The sequence below is a fragment of the Falco biarmicus genome, chromosome 5, assembly GCF_023638135.1.
Source record: "Falco biarmicus isolate bFalBia1 chromosome 5, bFalBia1.pri, whole genome shotgun sequence".
Classification (NCBI taxonomy): domain Eukaryota; kingdom Metazoa; phylum Chordata; class Aves; order Falconiformes; family Falconidae; genus Falco; species Falco biarmicus.
Window position 1 is genome coordinate 10,126,553 of NC_079292.1, and position 20,854 is coordinate 10,147,406.

A 20,854-nucleotide genomic window follows, 5' to 3' on the forward strand; every position below is an offset into this window, starting at 1 on the left:
TCCTGTTAAAATACTGACAGCTGTTTTCCTATCTTTAGTTTTAATGTCACACCTTAGGCTGGCAAAAGCTTACACATACGAGCAACATCACTGACTTTAGCCAGATTATCTATATATTTAACTGTTCATTGGATTTGTTATTGGTCCTTATAATTGCATTAGCTTCTCTAGGGAATGCTTTTGCTCTCTTTGCATTCAGCTGTAAAACCTGTACTGGAGCAGGACAGTGTGATGCTCAGACAGACTCATGGCGCTCTGGTGAAGGACAGCATTACAGCCCTCAGTCTGCCAGAAGTTTCTCAATGAATCCAATGTTTTTATAAAGACAGAGACAGGATTGAGAAGACAGGCACAAAGTCTATAAGACACACAAAGTTAATTTATTTTATTTTACTGATTAACTGATGGGAAACTGAAGCATTTATAAGGTCCACATTACTTAACGAGGAAATATGCTACCATCACTGAAAGTACTATAATAATAATAATGTTTCCCAAGACTTTTTAGGATTTATTTTAATATTAGTCACGTTCAGCTATTTAAAAATATATATGAAAAGTTGTTACCAGTCTGAAAATTTCAAATATGAGTTGTTTCATAGCAATATAAATAAAAAACTTGAACCACCCCTGTACTTCAAATATATGCGGACTCTGCAAAGACAATGACTGTATTTCAGTTTTTCCGTATCTTCTAAGTTCTTTATCAGTAGAGAAAAGATCAGGACACTAATTCTAGGGTAGGCTGTAAAGCTGAACAGGTCTCCAAGGAATGATGAGGACACTGAGGTTTTCTTAATAGTTAAAACAAGCATGAAATGTTTCAGATGGTGCAGGTGTAGTTCAGTAAGATGTACTATATTTGGTCTCTGGATCACTGCTGCTATTTAGGAAAAAAAAAAATTCAGGAAAAGAACAATTTAGCATGAACAATTTGATTTCTGTATCGCTGCCCTCACTGATGGTGAAAGAACTTTGTTACCATTGTATTTACACACAGTCCTTCAGCATCAGCTCTTATTAACGGCCAGTCTAGCTGGAGCCCAGGCCTGTCAGTGCGTATGCACATGTAACGTATGAACATGTACTGGACTTTCACAGGTATTTACAAGTTTGGTCCCACAATCAGATGGATATTCTGAATGTTCTATGAATTGGAGAAGAAATACTGATGAGGAAGGTTAGGTGAATGACATGGTATTTTTGGTCCATTAGATCACAATACAGTGGCTGGGGAAAAAAAAAACAAAACCAAAAGATGTAAAACTATGATTTTTTTTTACTTTCAGTCTTCTTGTTTTTGCAGCAGTAATATTACAATCATATTTTAAATTAACAGAGCTCAATTAAAAAGTTTGTTTCCATCTCAAATGACTAATTTTGTTAGAAATCACTTGTGAAGGCTTTTAATAGCACAGCTTTAATTACAGAGTTTGGGTTTATAATGTTTATTTTATGTGGCTTAAGTTAGAACGTTGCAAGGAACCAATATATTGATCTATTTTCAAATTTCTTGTAATGCATATGAATGTGAAAAACAATGAAGTTCATTAGTTACATATGGTGACAGTAACATTATATGATGAGAGCATGTTTCAAAATTTTGAAATACCTCTTATTATGAACCATATACTTTAGGAAAGGAACTGTAAAGCTTTCACTACCACATATGAAGACTACATTAGCTCCCCTGTTAATCAGAAGTCTTGCCACGTGTACTCATTATACTTCCATTTTTTTTCTCTGTAAATGGAACATGCAAATGGGGGTAGCTTCTGAAAAATTCAATTGGCATTAGTGTTGGAAAAGCTTTAGATCTACAACTGTATCTGATCAACCACACAGATTGCATTATCTTTGCACAGTTTACTCACACACTCATTTATTATTTTATCACAGTGATAAACATTGCCATTTGCATCCCAGTCCTGTTAGCTTTTATAAATCTCCATAGCCTTTACGCATAAGCAGTCCTTACCGGGCTCACAGTACTTATATTCACACTCATTTATGAAACTGGTCACCAAGTCAGAATGTAATGCCCAGTTCTGTGTTTCCAGGCATTTAAACTTAACATTATTTGTATATGCTAAGAAGAAAGATGACGTCATAAAGCCATACCTCAAATTCTTCAGAAAAACCATTACTTGCATGTAAATCTGCAACATGTTTTGGAAAATGCTTTATTGGAATTGCTCCAACATCATCTTAGGGGTGGGAAAAGACAAAAAATATATTTATGAAGAATAAAAAGCCAGTGACATACAAAGAAGTTTATATGTAGGCAATCCACACAATATCCTGAAATAAATTTTTTGGCATGAACTTTGGATATACAACTCTCACAAAAATAAGAACACTATTTAACACCATTAACATTTCTAAAATCATTCTCTAACACTTGCACATTTCTAAATGACTATTGGAAAGGAGATATAGAAAATGCCTTGCTAGGTCTTGCTCTGTCTTTAAGCACCCAAAAGCAAGGTGCTGATTCTGCAAGAAGCTGAGCTCATCTGTAAATTGAAGAGCACTCGGAACTCTCTGTGAAGTCAAGGGGAAATGGGAGGATTAGCAGTTTGCTACCAAAGGGAGGGTAGGAGCAGAGCGCTGAGTAATACTGATAAAGAATGATCATCGGGCAGAGCCGTCTGGGTACTTTAGGCTGATTAGTGTTCCACTGGGGCTCTTGATACAGCACATGGACGAGCCGCATAGTCCCAAACCTACTGAATTAATGCAACATTATGCCAGTAAAAAAATTTTAACTGATGTGTTGCATGTTGCCATTGGCATCCAAAGGAAACAATACCTAATTTTCATCTTTTATTGCATCAGTATTTCCAGTAGGGACTTTTCCCCCCATTCTCTCCATGATCCTATGATGACCTACTGATAATAATATTATTTCAGATCCTGGGAGTATTGACTGCAAATTTTCACATCGGGCTTTATACTTCAAGTTTTAAGTGAACGATTCAAATTTAAGACTTTCTGGATACCCACAAAGACAGTATCTACAATCTCAACCAATATATGTGATTTACGTAACTTCTGGGTCCTGATACTGAGTCTGAATTTTCCATCTGATGTTTATTTATATTTCAGGACATCTCCTTTTTACTTTACACAAATACAGCAAAACTCTCTTCTGTAGAACATTCATTAGGGATAATGTCAAAAACCTTGGGGACTTTTAAACTTGTTTCCTGCAAATAAGCTACGTAACAAAGTCATCTCTTCTGTTAATTACCTGTTAAAGGATGATATTATTTCAGCTAGTTTTGGTTCTGAAGAATATTTTTTTTTTTAAAGCCTATTTCACAATTCATAATTTCATCACTGGTTTATATGAGAACGAAACATCAAAAACATTGAACAGGGACGTGTTATTTACATAAACAGATGTTCAGCATTTAGGCCACTTAATAATTTTAGTTTTCAGTTACCAAGAATTTTTTTATTTGTATATGAGATCCATCTGGTCTTCCACTTACATGAATAGATCTGAATAAAAAAAGTGAATTTATCCTACTAAGCCTAAGAGAAGCTGAACAAATGTGTAACACTGTCTTCACACTTTGGAGATGAAACTTGGAATAAAGTGTTTATTCTAGTAATTTGCAAACACAAAACCAAAAGGGAAGGTAAATGACCGTAAGAGCAAGGCCAGTAAGGGAGAAAGAGATCTCGGGTTTGGTCTAATTATTGTTGTATTTCCTTGCCAGTGCTAAGCTCCCAATTCAGTCACTTCTGACTCCAGGAATATATTTTATATATGGATGGCAGGTATCACTTCAAGCTACTTAGAGGTTAATAGTGGGCCCTAATTCATTATTATAATGTAATTCATTATTTGTTCTCAATGCATCATTGAATTATGCTGTGAAGTGTCAGGGCAATTTCTGTGAACAACTGCAATTCTCCTATCTCTGCTACTGAAACCCCACAAAAGAAAAACTTAATATATAATGAGATCTGTTGAATGTGCTTTTAGTCATAGTCATAACAAAAATTTTAAACTTAGCAGTTACAAAATGCTTTTCCTGCTCTATGCTCTTTGCCAGTATTATTTGCAGTTAGTCTCAATTGTTGTGAAACTACACTGCTGAAACACTTGTGCAATAGAAAACATAAAACCTGCTCTCTTGACATCTGTTGCATGCAAAATAAAGAAAAATATTTCTGCAGTGCTTGCAGCTTTTCCCCATAACATATTTAATGTATTTTCAGGCACGTAGAAACACTTTTCTCTTTAAGTTAATATTTATTAGTATTTCAGAAGGAAAACCTGCAGCATTGAAACACATATTTCAAGCACTCAGAATAACTGTAAGTGCAATTCTGTCTTGTGACAATGGAAAACACTGCTTCCCTGCGGTGAGCTGGTCAGGAAAAATTGCAAGAAAATTATACAGTTGTACTACAGTATAATTAATGGCAGAGAGTAAGAGCAGGGATTTCCTACAATGATTGCCACTTGACATTCACATATAATCATGTTTTCTGTGATCAAGATATATCCCTGCCTATTAACCATTTAGAAAAAGTTATGCATCTCCTAATAATGGTAATCAATACAAGAGGCATTTAATGATGCCTACAATTAATTTACAACAGAAGCCTTATGTTTGGGATTTATATAATTAAATGCTTTTACTAGCTATCTACACAAGGGCTGATTTTGCTTCCCTTAGCCATTTCAAGAGAACCCATTCTCCTGTGTAACAGCAGTTTGCAGAAGGATTACTTGTGGAACAATATATCCTTTTCTCATGGGTGAAAACATGGCCTGAGATCTTCTGCAGAATTAATCTATTTAAGGTACTTTTCATCCTACTCAGACTAAAAAAGCTGGGAGGGCTTCACAGGCTCCTCTGGTATTCTTTGAGGAGGAAAGAAAAGAAAGAGTTTCTCCAAATAACTGTGGTGGATATGGAACCAGAAGATGCTAATAATATTCTGCACTTGTATATCATTTTTATGAGAGGCTCACAGAGAACTTTACCTGTAGTAACTATGCTAGTAAAATCTGTAAGCTAAAGAAAACATAATTGCAAATGAAATGCAGACAGATGAGGCATATATTGGTCCTGCTGGTACAAAGAATAGGTCATGTTCTATACATAGGTGACAAATTCAATTAAAGGCAGAAATACAGCAGACTATGTTGCTGGTGTAATCATCTACTTTGTGACAGTGAACTAGAGGTATTGAGTGTAGCTCAGGTATCTTCACTAGCAGCCATCTCCAGTGAGGCTACATCTCAAATGGCCAGAAGGCACAGCGTATCTTTGAGCCAACTCTGTACAGTGAGGATGTTTCTCTTCTGTGTTACTTACAGGAGAGAATATTAGTAATACTAGTCTCTGCCTATGTCAGGTGCACCTGTTCTTGTTAGTATAAGAGGGTACAAATCTCTGGTTTATAGATGTTACAGAAGAATTCATATGGACACATACAAAGCACATCTTCCAACAGCTAACACCAATCCACAGAACAGTTGACAAAAAATACCTGAGACTGGGAAGACTGGAGCTGGAGGAGCAGAAATCACTCGAGGTGATGTATTATCTTCTAAATAAAAGTGAGCAGTCTGGAAACATTTCCTAGAGGGGAAGAAACATAAATAAACATTACAAAAAAACCCAAACCAAAACACATTATCTGAGACCTTTTGGAATTCTGGCATTACTGAGTAGGAAAGAAAATCATGGTTTTGAAAACTAGTTTTCATGGACTGACAGATACTACTGCTATAATACAAATATTCCGCCAAGACCACCAAGCTACGCATACAGCTTGAAGATACTACATTAACTCAGCATAATACATAGTTCACGGATCTTTACCTATACAAGAGGCAGAAGACAGAGCACACATCAGTCATAGTGAAAGCTGAAAGAAGAGCTCTGCATCAGGAGGAGCTACTGTAGATGCTGCACAACTCCAAGTATAAAAAATGCCATTGTCTTCCTTGCTTATCCAAATTTGCACACATAATTACTTTCCCCTTTCATGTGATTATGCTAGCCTGAAGATGGAGCAGTGCACAAGATTGGTTCTGGTAATTCATAAATAGATCCTACTGCAGACACCGAAATGTAAAAAAAGACAACACGCCCTGTAACAGACAAAACGGTGGCTCTGAAACTACTATGACTGGGGCTAAACATTTTTTTTGATAATGTAATTGCAACACTGAGGGACACCTTAACCAAGGAGGACTTCCCAAAGTTGACAAACAGGAACAGCGGAATTTATAACTCCAGAAGATGCTAGCTTTGTTGCCAAAACACTGAAGTATGAATACAAATGGAATCAACCTTAACTATGACCCACAATGTTATTTGTATCTGTGCTGTAATCCAGATGTGAAGATAATAAGAATAGCATCTGTTAAGAGTCCAAGCTATTCAAGGTACTAAATAACCAACTGCTGCTGTAAGCATTGCAAAGCCTCCTTAATTAAAAAATCTCCATATGATTAGATATGCTAATGAGAATCTTTACTCTGGGTCACTTAATCTGTTTGAAATATTATTTGGTAATCATTAAATTTTAAAAGAAATATCTGCATCAGGAAAATATGAATCTCATTAATCTTTTATTTACAAGATTCTGCTTCTTCAAAGCTGTTGGTTGAAGCTATTGTATGATCGATTGATATGTTGTGTCATCACTGTTATTTTAAATTCTTCTGTACTGTTCTCGTATCACTGCACTGATAAAACTACTCATAAAAAGAAATTTTGAAGCTACTTTGAGAAATAAGTAGGGAATATGTGGATGTTGTCATTCTTTCCAGAACCATAATGTAGATCATCAAGCCTTTGGTAAGCTTATTTGAATTAAGCCTGTGGGAAACATGCCCATACTCTTGCAATGCATTGGGAATCTTCTGTCTATGAACAATGCAGATTCTCTTAAAACACAAGAAAAAGCAGACAGCTACATCAAAGGGGAAAATGTGGCACACAAAATAGTTCTGGTGATTCACATGACGATTAAATTTGCAGCCCAGCTAGAATACTCTAAAAACCTATTTGTGATGTTCATGGAAAAGCTTTGGCTTTGCATGACGTGTTTGGAGTAAGACTATTCATTATGTACTTATTTTTACTTAGAAATGGCAATTTTGGGATGCAGACCAAGAACACATTCAGGATGTGCTTGGGAACATCTTTCTAATTTTTAAAGAGGCTCTATACATTAGCACCCCATAGAGTTAGCGGCTGCTGAGGTGAGAGAGGCTGTCTCAATGCTAGCATAATACTCAAAGAGTTAATCTAAGGACTCTGTGCAGAATGTCTGAGAGGTAAGCAGGTATCAAGGTACTTCAGATCACTAAACACTTCTGGCAAGTTTGGTCCTGCCTGCTAGGCACAGTGAATGCTGATGTACTGTGTTTATTAAAAACAGCACCAAACAACCAAGCATGCCAACCAGCCTGACACTAATGCCCTAAACCCAAAAAATGTCCTCCCTCTAATGCCTACTGCCTATTAACAATGATCATACATAAAGTTTATGGACTAACATCACAGAATTTTGTCACCTCCCTGCTTAAGAAAAGATTGAGCTAAAAAGAATTCAATTAGCATAATGGCTTTCACATCTAAAGCAGTACTTAAAATGTCTTCATAATAGGCCATACATTCACTATCCTTCACTGAGCCACTGTATCTTTAATCTTTAACAAGTTAATTGTGGCTGAAAATAAATTATACCCTTAGCACATTTGGGAGACAAATTCATAGCAGTTGACTTAACCTGTAATAAAACTCATAAATAGGCAGTCTATCTGCTTCTACACCAGCAATGAAAGCCTTCATGACTAAATCTAATGTTAACAATCATGTCTTGTTAATTATCACTTGTTAATGAGAAAAGTGATGACTATTTCAAACTTCCAGACAAAGGTTCCATCACTCAAAGTTAACCTGATTATTTAATTTATACCTTTCATCGCAGCATTTAGATCTTCAACCTAAAACTGTTAATTTGTAATTTAGACACCACACTCTTCTTTGAAGACATGCTTTATATATGGAGATAGTGCTAAGCCACTGAATTAATTACAGTGTCTGTATCTGTACAGGAAGGTAAGCAGCAGCAGCTTTTCAGTTTAATAGGAGGGATACTAGATCTGAATGACCACTTAAATGAGAACTACTTGGGACAAGACCATGCCTCAGATCACTTTTCTGGCACGCGGGCCCCCGGACCTTGGCTGAAGATACGTGCTGCCTACTTCTCCCCTGGGGTAGGGACTGCTCAGAGCTTGGCTGGGATTGTCACCGCGGCAGGCAACACAGCATGATGCTGTGTGTGCGTGCGAGGGTGCACGTGTGCAGCGTGTTCACCGCTTGTGTCAGCTGAAGAAGGGAGCTGAACCTCGCAAGACGCATCTGTGACAGGATGGGTTTGCACACCCACTGCTTGCCCAGGATGGCTTGGAGGCACGATTACTTCTTTCTCTGAAGGTTTCAGGGTCTTCTGTGCTCACAGGGTATCTGCCAATAGGTATTCTTACAACATTAATTAGAATTTATTTTTAAATGGTTCTGTTTATTTAAAGATCTTACGGATCCAAAGGATCTTTAAATAGATCCTCAGTGAATCCAATGATTTCAATGACTCCATTTTTAAATGGTTCAAATTAATTTTTAAGTGCTTGTCAGCTGAAATTTTAATTTTCAAAATTGATTAACACTTATTTATAATTCAGTGTAACATAGTTGTGAAGTTTTTCCTTCATGGATGGATGTGTGACCTTTGCAAATTTAAATTGGCTTTTACTGTGTCTCTGCATGTGTGAGATTAACTATTCTTAAAGAGGGTTCTCAACTCTGCTCCCATAAACCTAATACAGGACTCAAGGCATCAGTTTAAATCACGGATAAGAAAACGAACATTCTCTGACAGCTGTGTTTCAAAGATTTAGGGTGGTAAAGAAAAACTGAAATTCAAATGACTGCTCAGGGTCTTCTCTGTCATTGGGTCGGGTCATTTCTAAAGCACTGCTGTCATGTAACTTCTAGGAGGCTTCAAGACTGCCAGCTGATACTCATTATGTCTATAGATACAAATACAGCTAGAACTGCAATAGCAATCTGCTGTTCATATTATTGGAGCTACTGCCTCACTAAGATTCATATATATTTGTTGAAAAAGAATCCCGAATGGTGTAACTCCCACTGACAGCCATTACCACTTTATTATTTTCTAAGCTTTTCTTATAATAATCATTATAAAAATTGATCTGCACAAATAGCCTGACATTTCTCCCTGTACATCACTTCATCAGGTTTATTTTCCTTGATCACTCCTATGAACTGTTCAAAACCAGCATGCACATGCATAAGCAATTTCCATTATATTATATGTTAGCACAGAGAAACTCTCATTTTCAGTCACCTTACCAGGTACGGTTAATTCAGTAAAATGGCAATGATGAAGCCATCCAGAAATGAAAAGAACAAAGCAAGCAGATTCAAATATCCCTGCTGCATCTCTGCTGCAAGGACTCAGTCAAGTAGATAGAAACTCAAGAGAGATGGATAGACTAGATTTGGACAGAAAATTCCCTCTGAAGTGGTAAAAAAAATATCTATCTGGACAACAAGGCCATTAAACAGGTAAAAGATTCTCCTTGCTTATTCCACTGTGATTATAATCATGATCATAATCAAGAAGAAATGAAAGGAAAATGACATTGCTTGAAAACTGCTTGAATTACAAAAGATACATAGAACTACAGTAGTTGGAAGTTGTGTATTTTCCTACGGGCATTTAGACAAACTTTAGACAATATTGCCATTAAAAGTTTTCATCCCTGTCAGAGAAATGAATATTTTATCACAGAAAGATTGAAATTGTGCCTAATGAGATAGTGAAGAGATTGGGGAATTTCCTCAAGTGCTGATTAACAATTTCATGTAAGAAAAAAACAACCCAAACCCAAACAACAGATGGTACAGAATTGTTTTTCTGATACAAGTCATTCAAGTGAAGAACAAAATAATTTTGCCTTTTTTTAATCTTGAGAAACTGGAACTTGTCAGTCTTGGTAGTTACTTGGTTTTTAAATCAAATAAAACGCCTTTTGCATATTCAACACACCCTTTGCTTATTGAAATTAGTAAACAGTGGAAACTACTCTTAGCACTATTCACTCAAACATCCAGCTATTTTTTGAGTACTGTTGCCAAAGGAATATAAAGTATCTTCTTGCAAACCCAAACTTTTTATTAACTTTAATAACTGAAAATAATTGCCCCACATAAAAAAAATTATAAAAAGGAACACTGGCAGCTTACATCAATTATATGAAAATAAACTAAATCTAACCATAAAAATTCTTGTACACTTTATACTAATATCTTCTGGACTTAATAAAAAGTGCATAGCAATGAAGTTAATACTGTGATTTTCCCCAGGCTTTAAAAAGAGGTGAGGGTCTTGGCACCTTTGAAAGAGAGCTACAAAGTCCTACTGACAATACATACTGTTCATGTTTCATTCTTCTGAAATAAGAAACATGTTACTGGTGTTATCATAATGCCAAGAGAATTTTCTTGAGGATTAAGACAAAAAGAGCTCCATATTTTATTTTGTAGTACACAAGAAATACAGAAAAGATTAAATTCAAGTCAAGAAGATATTACTGCTAATGGGATTTTTGTTTTATTTTGAAAGACGTGTGTTACAGAATTGTTCATTCCCAGAGGAAGAATATGAAATGAACACAATGTTATTCAACAAAAACAAGCTTGTAACGTGTAAGATTACTAGAACTGCACTGTACAATCTGGGTCTTAAAATGGATGGTGCTCTTTGGCAAATAGAAGAGATTTCGAATACTATTTAGCATCAGGGATGAAACCCTTTGGAAGATTAATATGAATGTTCGTGTTGCGTAACATGACAGACAGGAAAAGGTTCTCAATATGAAAGTGGCTAGCTGTAAATCCTTTGATAGACAGTATAATTATCCAAATAGACATAAACTAAGAAATGAGTTGTGCAATTCTTACGGCAATTAACTACCTCTTTGGAAGGAAGAAACAAAACTTTCTGAAAATCTGTTGCTCAAAATTCTCTTTAATTTTGCCAAAGGCTGTCTGACTCACTAGCACACTTGACCGGAATGCAGGAAGCTTGAACTCAATTTCTTAAGGCTGGTCTGTTCAGGGCCAGGGTGCACCCTGTCCCCCTGTGGGCCAACAGAAAACCTGCGTCAGGAGACTAGAAGAACAGTCAGTAAGCACAACCCTGACATCATACCCTACAGATGACAGCAGTCAGTGGTTCGCAAAGGGCAGTCTTTTAATTTTTATTAATAATTAAGCAGGATTGCAGGGGGTGGGGGAGGGGGGGAAGAAGAAACAAGCTCTGGAAGCATCTATGAGATGTTTGGGCCTGCCTTCTCCCTTGCTTGTACAGCTCCTAGAAGAACAAGATGCTGTTTCTCGCTGCTAGTTTATGTGTTAGCAGTGCAGAAGGAGTAACAGAATCAGGCTCCTGGGAATCACCAAACAGCAAGAATCTCTATGGCAGGAAGTTTTTGCAACTTACTTCCCCGCTTCTGGACTACCACTGTTTCCTCCCGGCAACCTGCACACTCGAGGAAGTGTTAGGGTTGTGTGTGGATTTTGAAAGCTCTTTGGGAGCTTAAGTAGACGTGACCCTCGGAAGACTCTCTGGCTTTATCTAGAACCAACAAAACAGAGCCAAAGGCTTGAGCACTGCCACATACTGTCATATGGCTAACTGGATGCCAGGTATGCTTTTAGCTCAGGCCAACTTGCATTATTTGACACAATCTTGGCAGTTTGGGGTGAACACAGGGCAGAGACCATTCCCAGTAGATGATGTGAATGCAGCCACACTGTTTTTTCCACCTGTGAGGGAAGAGACTTCAGCGGTACAGAAGAGTTCTGTGCCATGCCAGCTGGTCTCTTATTTCACAGTATAGATAGAGTCTTTTGCCTTCACTAATTATGTTATCATGGCTTATAGCTATCACTTCTCTTTGGTCTGATTTTTTTTTCTGACTTCTCTTTGGTCTGATTTTTTTTCTTATTTTCTCACCAAGTCACAGAGAAACAGGCCCCTGAGGGAACCTGAGCATGTGTGTGCACATGAAACACATCCTTAGTTACCTGCTGAACGGTTTGGAAGGCGGGGAGAGGGACGGACGGGACGGGACACGGACACCACACGACATGACAGATTTTGATTTGGCAGAATCACAAAGTAGAACAACTTTTCAATCACAGAACATCATAAGAGCTACTCAGCAAGTGATCTTAAAACATTTATACTATCACAGTATAATTAAACTATCCTACTTCTGTCTTGTATACTGTGTCAGCTACAGTACCACTCCTACAGTCCTGCATGAATTGCTTATTCACACAGTCCTGCTGGGGACCATAGATTCTTATCCTAAATGGACAACTACCTTTTTAAATTTTTATTCTCCTTCCTGTTCTTCCCAGTGCTCTGTTAAGTCTCTTGGCTTCTAGGCATGAATTGCTTATTCACACAGTCCTGCTGGGGACCATAGATTCTTATCCTAAATGGACAACTACCTTTTTAAATTTTTATTCTCCTTCCTGTTCTTCCCAGTGCTCTGTTAAGTCTCTTGGCTTCTAGGCATTAATAATCACTGGTAATTTACTAAAATCTCCCAATATGGAAATAAACTATTTGCAATAGTTCAACTTGCTGCACCCCCAAAAAAATTGTAGTTGAGCATTTTGGACTTTAAAATTGTTTTGCAGCTTATTTTGTCAGTTTCATCTCACTGCAGCACTGGGAACAAGACAAAGACACAGTGAAAGAAAAGATCCAGTCTCCCTCTTGTAAACCAGCTCAATAACGTCAATCACATTTTGCAAATCAGAGCTCTTTAGAACTGAAAAATAACCAACCAAAAAATCAACTTACCTCCAGTATATGAGAATACCCACAAGAATCACTAGACAGATAAAAGTCAGGGCTGATACGACCACAAGTGGTATAACTGTCTTCTTCTCTGATTCCAGACTCTCAGCTAGACCAATACGAGACTCATGGCTAATATTACTTGCCTCTGCAGTCAGAGAAAATTGAAACAGTCCATGTTTAAATTCTGAGAAACGCACAGTACAGTGAATGTGTCTTACAATGAGCCTACTTAATACCACTTACCTCTATTTTTTACTATGTACTGCAGAAAGTGCATACATTTGCAAACCAGCTTACAGAAAATAAGCAGATAGAGGGTAAAGCAAAGTGTTCAAGCTTATGTGACTCAGCCTTCCAGCAGTGGAGACTTCTCTTTGTAAGAACAGCAAATTGTTGTTAAAATATAGGAGAAGAAAGTATTTTATTTTCATCTGTTTATTAGCTGAAAGCCAACTGAGTTAAGGAATCTGAATATATAATACTGGAACATGTAAAGAATATTTTGATATTAAACTGTCACTTATAAAAAGCAGATCACTTCTCTGGCTAATAGATTAACAGGAAAATTTTCTGACAATAGTCAGATCACTTCTCTGGCTAATAGATTAACAGGAAAATTTTCTGACAATAGTCTCTACCTGCTTGCTGTACCACAATTAAGCCTTCTGTAATACATTGCCCATTCTGTAACTCGCCTTACAGGCACACCCTGCTTCCTTTGAATCCAATTGCAGTACTTCCTACCCCAACTATACTGGAGCTAGAAATAAATTTCCTACTTCTATCTTTACAGGTGATCAAACTAAGGTATTGTCTAGATTTTACATTCCTGTCAGCCTTGTAATGCTGGGTGGCAAAAATATTTGTATATAGGAATCTGTATGAAGATTAAACCAATGTATTTTATAATTTCAATAAATAAGGGAACACAATGGTGGACGAGACCAATCCTGTGTTTTTAACATCATACCTCAAGAAGTAAATACTTTAAAATTTTGATTTTGAAAAAAGATGACTGATTCTTTTCAAACTGTGCAATCTACTGTGATCTGTGACCATTCTATGAGTTAAAACACAGAAATAAGCACTTTTGCACTTGTTAGAACTAAACTCCTAGATTTTTTAAGACTGTTCTCTGCTTTTGTGAAACAGACCTAATTCAATTAATGCTCTGTATGGGAGCAAAATTTTGCTGTCTAGAAATCAGCTGCACTCCATTGGGATTTCAAGGGACCAATTCTACACTGAATAAAAAACTTCCAGACAAAAGGGAGGAGAGAATGGAGTTGGATCGGGGGCAGGGAGGGGGAAGACAACAAGTCACATGTTCTAAATAGGATGTCAAAAATCAAAACCAGCTTCACACAGTACAGACTTTCAGGCAGTTCTCTGCTTGCTTCCATTTTCTTTTTGTTTAGGGGCTTTCAGGGCTTTACATGCAAAAAGGTCTAGGCTCTGATCTTGCAGCCATCTTCTTGGTTTCAGTTCAAAGTAACACCCAAATCAATCACTACTCTTTAAATCCTGTAGTTCAGTGGGAAAAATGATTGCACGTACAAGTTGCTTCTGCAAATCTGTCCCTGAGTTTCTGGTGAGTAGGCTAAAATCAGTATTTCCTATTGTTTTCAAAAGAAACTATATGTATGCATGAGAGATCAGGATATGACCCCTTTGGAGAATTCATACTTGCTGATCCAACTCTGGACTAATACACAGCATAAGCCCCAGTCTTATCTGTGGGATGACAGGGTTCTTTCAAACTGCATGACCAAATCCGATTAGGATTCCTTCTACAGGGAATGAAAAGTGGTTTCTTGCCCAATTGGCCATGAATCCAGTGATGGTGGCTGAACAGACAGTCTCATCTATAGTAGTTTTATTTGCTCCCTAATAATTGATGACTTTGGATCCTTTGCATAGTTCTTTATATTAGTTTTCTTACATTTTTTTAAGTTGAAAAGTTTAGGTAGCCATAGAGGTCTTATGGAGAAAGCCCTAGCTCAAAACAGGCATAAACATGCATCAATAAGTACAAAGACTGCGTAAAAATTAAATGACTTTTTTTCTGTAATGGTCACAACAAGAAGATATTTTATCCATTTCTGGTGAATTCACTGCAATGTGTAAATAAGTTCTCAGCTGAGTGTTTCTTTTTTGTTTTGTGTTTTTTTGTTTCATTTCTTTACAATTGAATTAAGCATAGATGTCTTTGATTTACAGGAGACTGTGTTAGACATGCTCACATTGAATTTTCTGTTTATTAAAAGACAGTATTTGGCATCATTTATTGGAAAAAATAATGTACATGAAATGATACTGTATAGTGTCTTTCAATAATATCTAGAAGACAAACTCTTGAATCTGTTGTACTCCTCCTCCACTAATGTATAATCCTTTTTGAGTTACTATCAGTAACAATTCAAATGACACCCATAATGCAAACTATAAATCCTTTAAGGTAACCCATTCACATTAGTAACATAGGTTTTACAATACTGACATTCTTTTTGCTGTATTTTAAGGAAATGTTATGCACATTACACAATGTGGTAACTACTTACCTACTGAACTAATTCACTTATTGATTCAGTTTTATAACTTCTACCTTGCTAGGACTCCTACTAATTTCAGTGTGCTTTCTGCGTTCTTTCAATTTTTATTTTCTATTTTTCACATTCTACTAGCCCCAGCTACACAGGAGTGTCAGTTTAGTACCTTTTCGTATTAGTATTCTCTTGCTGATGAGTAACATGACCTCATGTGATTTAACTCTGTATTTATAGGACTGGGCTAAAAATTTCCCATGCTTTGCGGATTTCATTCCTTAGTGGGTTTAGTTGAATGATACTGCCCTCTGCAGATACTGTGAGTACTTAATGGAAGTTCCATTTATTTTCTAGAACACCAATTTAACCTTGTTAGTTTGAGTTTGGTTTTTTTCAAACATCGTAGATGGTTTCTGACTTTACTCTTTGAGTTTCAATAATGTAACAAGAGGCAATGCAAATTACGTGTCTGAATGCTTCAGGTTTACACAATGCAATTTTAAATACAACGGAAACACTTTATCAGGTTTTTACCTATGTGAGGTTCAGTTCTGCCTTTTGACCTTATCCTTGGAACCACAGATCACAAATACTCTTGCTGACTTTAAGAGGGCTAAATAGGAAAAGAGCACTAAATATAAACAGGTACAGGAGAATCTGGCTCTAAGTATTTTGGAAACACGCAAATCTGGCACAAAAAGTCTGCATTTCATTGAAAGCTGAAGGTGGCATACCAAGTAAGAATGAAAATGAATGTTTTTGTGAGTTAAGATGAATCAGAATCAAACTGAAGCATCTTATTCCTTGCTCAATACATCTTAGAAAATACAAAACAAAAAAATGAGGAAATGTGCTCCTGTAAGTTAAACCCCAGAATCTCAAAGGTATGTTTCCTCTGGCAGAGGCATGGTTCCCTCTGGTGTATTTCCGTAAGGGCAGCACTTGTACAGAGAACTTACATCCCTCTTAAACCTTTAACGGTAAAATTAAACAATTAACATTCAAACAAATGCTAGTTTTAGACTGTGTGCCACCCAAATTCTGCTGACAGATTGCGTCTATCCAAAAGCACAGTATGAATCTTCTTACTGAAGTGTATTTCAGGTGCAGTTTTAAGTAGCCAGAAGTAGCATTCACAAGATAGCCAGCTCAGCATGCACCCCCTGCTCCCCAATGCTTCCTTAATCACACTCACTGGCACGGTTATGTTCTCCTTTTATTATATGTAGATAAACCTTCTAATTCCCTATGGCACAAAAGTATCCCCTCACAGCTTTCCATGGTATTCATTAGACTTATCCATAACTAACCTGCCTCAGAGATGTTGAATACTGATGAGTGATCGCTAGTAACAGATGAGGCTGATGACTGTGATGATCCCGGAGTTAATTCTGAATTACCTGCTTCAACTGCCCCTTCAGCGTCTCTCTCATTAAGGTCAGGAAAACTGAAATCTGTTGAAGTTTCATTATCATTAAGGCTATCTGAGGTACCTTGGCCAGAACCACTTTCTTCATCACTTGTAAAAACAGCCCAAGACTTAGACTCTGATGTGTTTTGCAACGGGACACTAGCAGTCTGAATGTGATTCTCCAAAACTGTCGGGTCGTTGTGCTTCTCGGGTATCACACTCGCTGTCAGAGTCGGTTTGGATGTATAATTATGTCTGTCCATGGCATGGTTTATCTGACCGTCTGACGCAGCAGTTGAAATTTTCTCTTCTTCTTCAGGTTTCTCAGAATGTGAGCTTATAATTAGGTTACTCTGATCCTTGTTATTGTTTACCTTTGTATTTTGTTCCTCTACTATCATATCCTGAGCTTCTCTATGGGAAGTGCATGAGATACAGTTACTTACAGGGAAGCCATCGTCATATTCATCGTAGTCATCCTCAACTACAGAAGGCCACAAATCGGTACTGGACATGATACTGGGAGACAACCCAGAGGATTCTCTAGAAGGAACCAGCAACCTACTCAAAGTTACAGGGATTGCACTTTTGGGAGAAACAGCCATAACAGAAATATGTACATTTGGTAAAGGAAGAGTGTGATGAATGGACACGTCAGAATCAGAAACAACTGCAGGCATATGAACAGCATCAAAACCAAGTGTAGAACTTGAAGAGACACTGGCAGCCTCACTTCTTTCAAAAACACTTGAAGAGATATGGCTGTCTGCAGGAGTAGCTACATGTGGTAACGTATCACCTGTTAGGAAGGGAGTTGTTACGGCATTTGCTGCTTGGGGGGGAAAAGCATTTGTATTTTCTAAACTGGTCAGCTGGAATGAAACATCGCTACTGTGCAATGAAGGCATAACCTGCTGAACATCTTCACTGTTAAACAAACTGGGTGAAACATACTCCTCACTTGCATAAGAAACAGATATACCTTGAAGTGACGCTGTGGGCTTACTAAAAGTGTTTGACAACATATCAGCAACAGAAGGTGCAGATGTAGAATGCAGCATGGTTTCAGTTGTAGCAGAACCTGGTGCCATTTGATGCAATATTTGGTCAAATGTAGAACTATCTTTATGAACCCTGGAGCTTTCAGCCAATACTGGATCACTAGGCACAACTGCAGCCGTGTTAAGCAGAGTGCCATCGCCAGAAGATTGGAAGGAGGACTGCAGTAATGCTTCATTATTTAATGTAGCCGAGGTCTCATAAAAGTACGGCTGAGTCGAGGATAACATTTTGCTATAAGCAGGGGCAGAGAGAGCTTGATCTGAGCTTGCACTAAGCATAGGTTTAAGCAAAGTGTCATCAAAGGCTGGAGTTGTAACATGCAAAGGCTGAACGGAAACGTGATTTTCTGTAAGTCTACTAATATCATGATCAAATATCTTAGTAGTGGGAAAAGCAAGAGAGACTGGAAGGATTCCCTTTGTGCTAGAAACAGGAAGTGGGCTTTCTTGCAGAGACGTATTCTGCTTAATTACATCATTATTAGAAACAGATGTAGAAAGTTCAGGTATCACTTTACTTTCAGCATTGGAAGCCATTTCACTTAAAGAAGAGGAAATTTGCAGTTCTCTCTCATCTCCACATACAACATCACCTTTTTGAAGCATCTTATTAACATCACTAAACCCAGATGATTCATAGGTAATTTCATCTACGGAATCAGAGGAAGAAATGTTAAGTACCATCAAAGTATCTGTATCAGGCAAAAGGGACTCACTACCAGAGTATGCTTCAGACCAATCCATATCACTAGATAGAGAGCGTGTAGGCTGCAGCAAGGTATCAGCTTCTGATATTACATAAGAAGGTTTATGTACCAGTACATTGTTATAGGTGCTAAATAAAGGATCTTGACGAAATACGTCAACAGAATCATGCACAAATTCTGCAGAGTCATAGGAAACAGTAAAGCTTTGGAGGGAGCCCACATTACCAGACAAAGCATAAGGAAGTTCAGACATTGTAGATAGTACATGCATATTTAAATCACTGCTGGATGGTTCAGGTTGAGAAAATATGTGAGTTCTATTATGACCAAATATCAGTGTCTCTGAAGCAGCATGAGTAGTCTGATGTGACACCACATCAGCATATTGAGCAAGGCTTGGCTGTATTAATGTATCACCCTCTGCCAATGTCAAAGAAGCATGCAGGGACACCTTATCACTGGCAACAGCTGGAGTAGCACTTTGTGGAAACGTTTGAGAAACTGTATACAAACGGTGAAACATTTTACTACTGGAGAAAGCAGAGGAAAATGTAAGCAAAGGTACATCATCATAGGAAGACAGGGTGGGTTCAAATGACACATCAACACTGGGAAATACAGGTGTAGCATGCAAGGTCACATCACTATCTGATGTAGCAGGGGTAGAGTCGAGCATCTGAGAGTCAAACAATAAAGGGGTGACTAGAGGAAACACTTCACTACTGTAGGAAGGTTGAAGAGGTATCTCACCATTATAGACTGGTTGAGTTGTCTGAGAGAGTACCTCACTGGCAGCAGAAGCAGAACCATATTCTCCAGAGCTTGAAGAGATAGAGTGAGGTGATAATTCAGCAGAGGAGAAAGCAAAGGTAGAATAATGTGGCAACTCTAAATCCGCATCTGAAGTGTCTTGTGAAACCACTGGACTGCTGGAATAGGACACTGTAGCTGGCTTTAATCCCTCTACATAAGCATCAGTGTAACTGGTCTGAGACAATTGCCTGCTATCCGCTGTATCAACAGATCGAGTTGTCAGATCTGTAGCGTCACGAAACCATACGTTTCCATCAGTGGAGGAAGTATGCTTTGGAGGCTCATCAGAGCTTGAGGGTGCTACACTTTCTGAAACATACTTAATGGAGCCTTGGGAAAGAACATCATGCACGTTTATATCTGGGCTTCCTGATGGAAGGGTGTCTTCTTGGGAGGTCTCCTCTGTAACCAGCTGTGCTGAAGAAGTAGTAAGAACCGAACTCCAAAAGTCATCAGATTCCTGATGAGGTTTAAAAGGAGACAGTAAGAAACCTTCATCACTATGGCCTGTAGTGGTTATTCTTGTTGGTTCAGTGCCCGAAGAAAGGTATATGTATTCTTCTTCTACGCCTTTGGTGGAGTCAATGAGTCGAGGCGGAATTCCAGTAGTTGTTTGGGGTTCCATAAAAGATTCTTCCTCTTCTTCAGAAATTTCACCAACAGGTGGAGATGTAGGGTAATAAACTGCTTTGAAAACATCCTTACCATGCAATTCTTCTTCTCTTGTTAAGTATATATTTGTTTTAGTTTCATAGGGTTTTGTCCCCATTCTTTCTTGACTGTAGCTCGATGTAGTCACCTGGAAATCTTTCCTCATTTGGTTTGCACTGTCAATGCTAGGAATCACTGCAGTTTCTTCATCGACCTCTGTTTCCTTTTCATCAACTTCATCCTTTGAAAAAATATCATAGCCGAAGACAATTAAAAATGTTTATAGACACTGTACACAAATGAAAACCAAAACTGCGATAATACATTTTCCTGGCTTAATAAAAACAAAAGAGAGGCAAAACAATACAACACTTGAGAAGGCTGTTGGTCTTAAAGCAAAATATTTAGCTGCAAGAACAGATATCCTCTTCTCTCTTGAAAATACTACTTATTTGTAATACAAACAAAAAAAATCCTGTGTCACAACTTGTTAAATATTGTTACTTTTACTCTGTTTGAGAGACAAAACCCACTCACTCACACTATTTTTCTACTTTATTAAAAAAGCTCTACCTCTTTCCTAATAAAATGCAATCATATATGCAGTACCCATTGATGAAAAAATGGTTTTGCTATCAGAATGTCTTAAGAGTCTGTACTAATAGTCTGATGTTGACTGAATTGTCACAGTAATTTGTAAATTACACA

At 37.5% G+C, this 20,854-nt stretch overlaps 1 protein-coding gene across 5 annotated transcripts in view; it reads right to left on the minus strand.

Annotated features, from left to right (window-relative positions):
* The window catches only part of PTPRZ1 (protein tyrosine phosphatase receptor type Z1), a 145,006-nt gene that overhangs the window by 19,985 nt on the left and 104,167 nt on the right, over positions 1–20,854 (minus strand). For 3 of the 5 annotated variants that reach the window (XM_056341632.1, XM_056341631.1, XM_056341629.1), the window contains exons 12-15: positions 16,814–20,387; positions 12,958–13,102; positions 5,518–5,609; positions 2,122–2,207 (exon numbers count right to left, since the gene is read on the minus strand). In XM_056341632.1, coding sequence (XP_056197607.1) covers positions 2,122–2,207; positions 5,518–5,609; positions 12,958–13,102; positions 16,814–20,387 — 3,897 coding nt within the window. The remainder of the gene's footprint in view (positions 1–2,121; positions 2,208–5,517; positions 5,610–12,957; positions 13,103–16,813; positions 20,388–20,854) is intronic. The other 2 variants (XM_056341634.1, XM_056341633.1) reach the window with 1 other exon arrangement.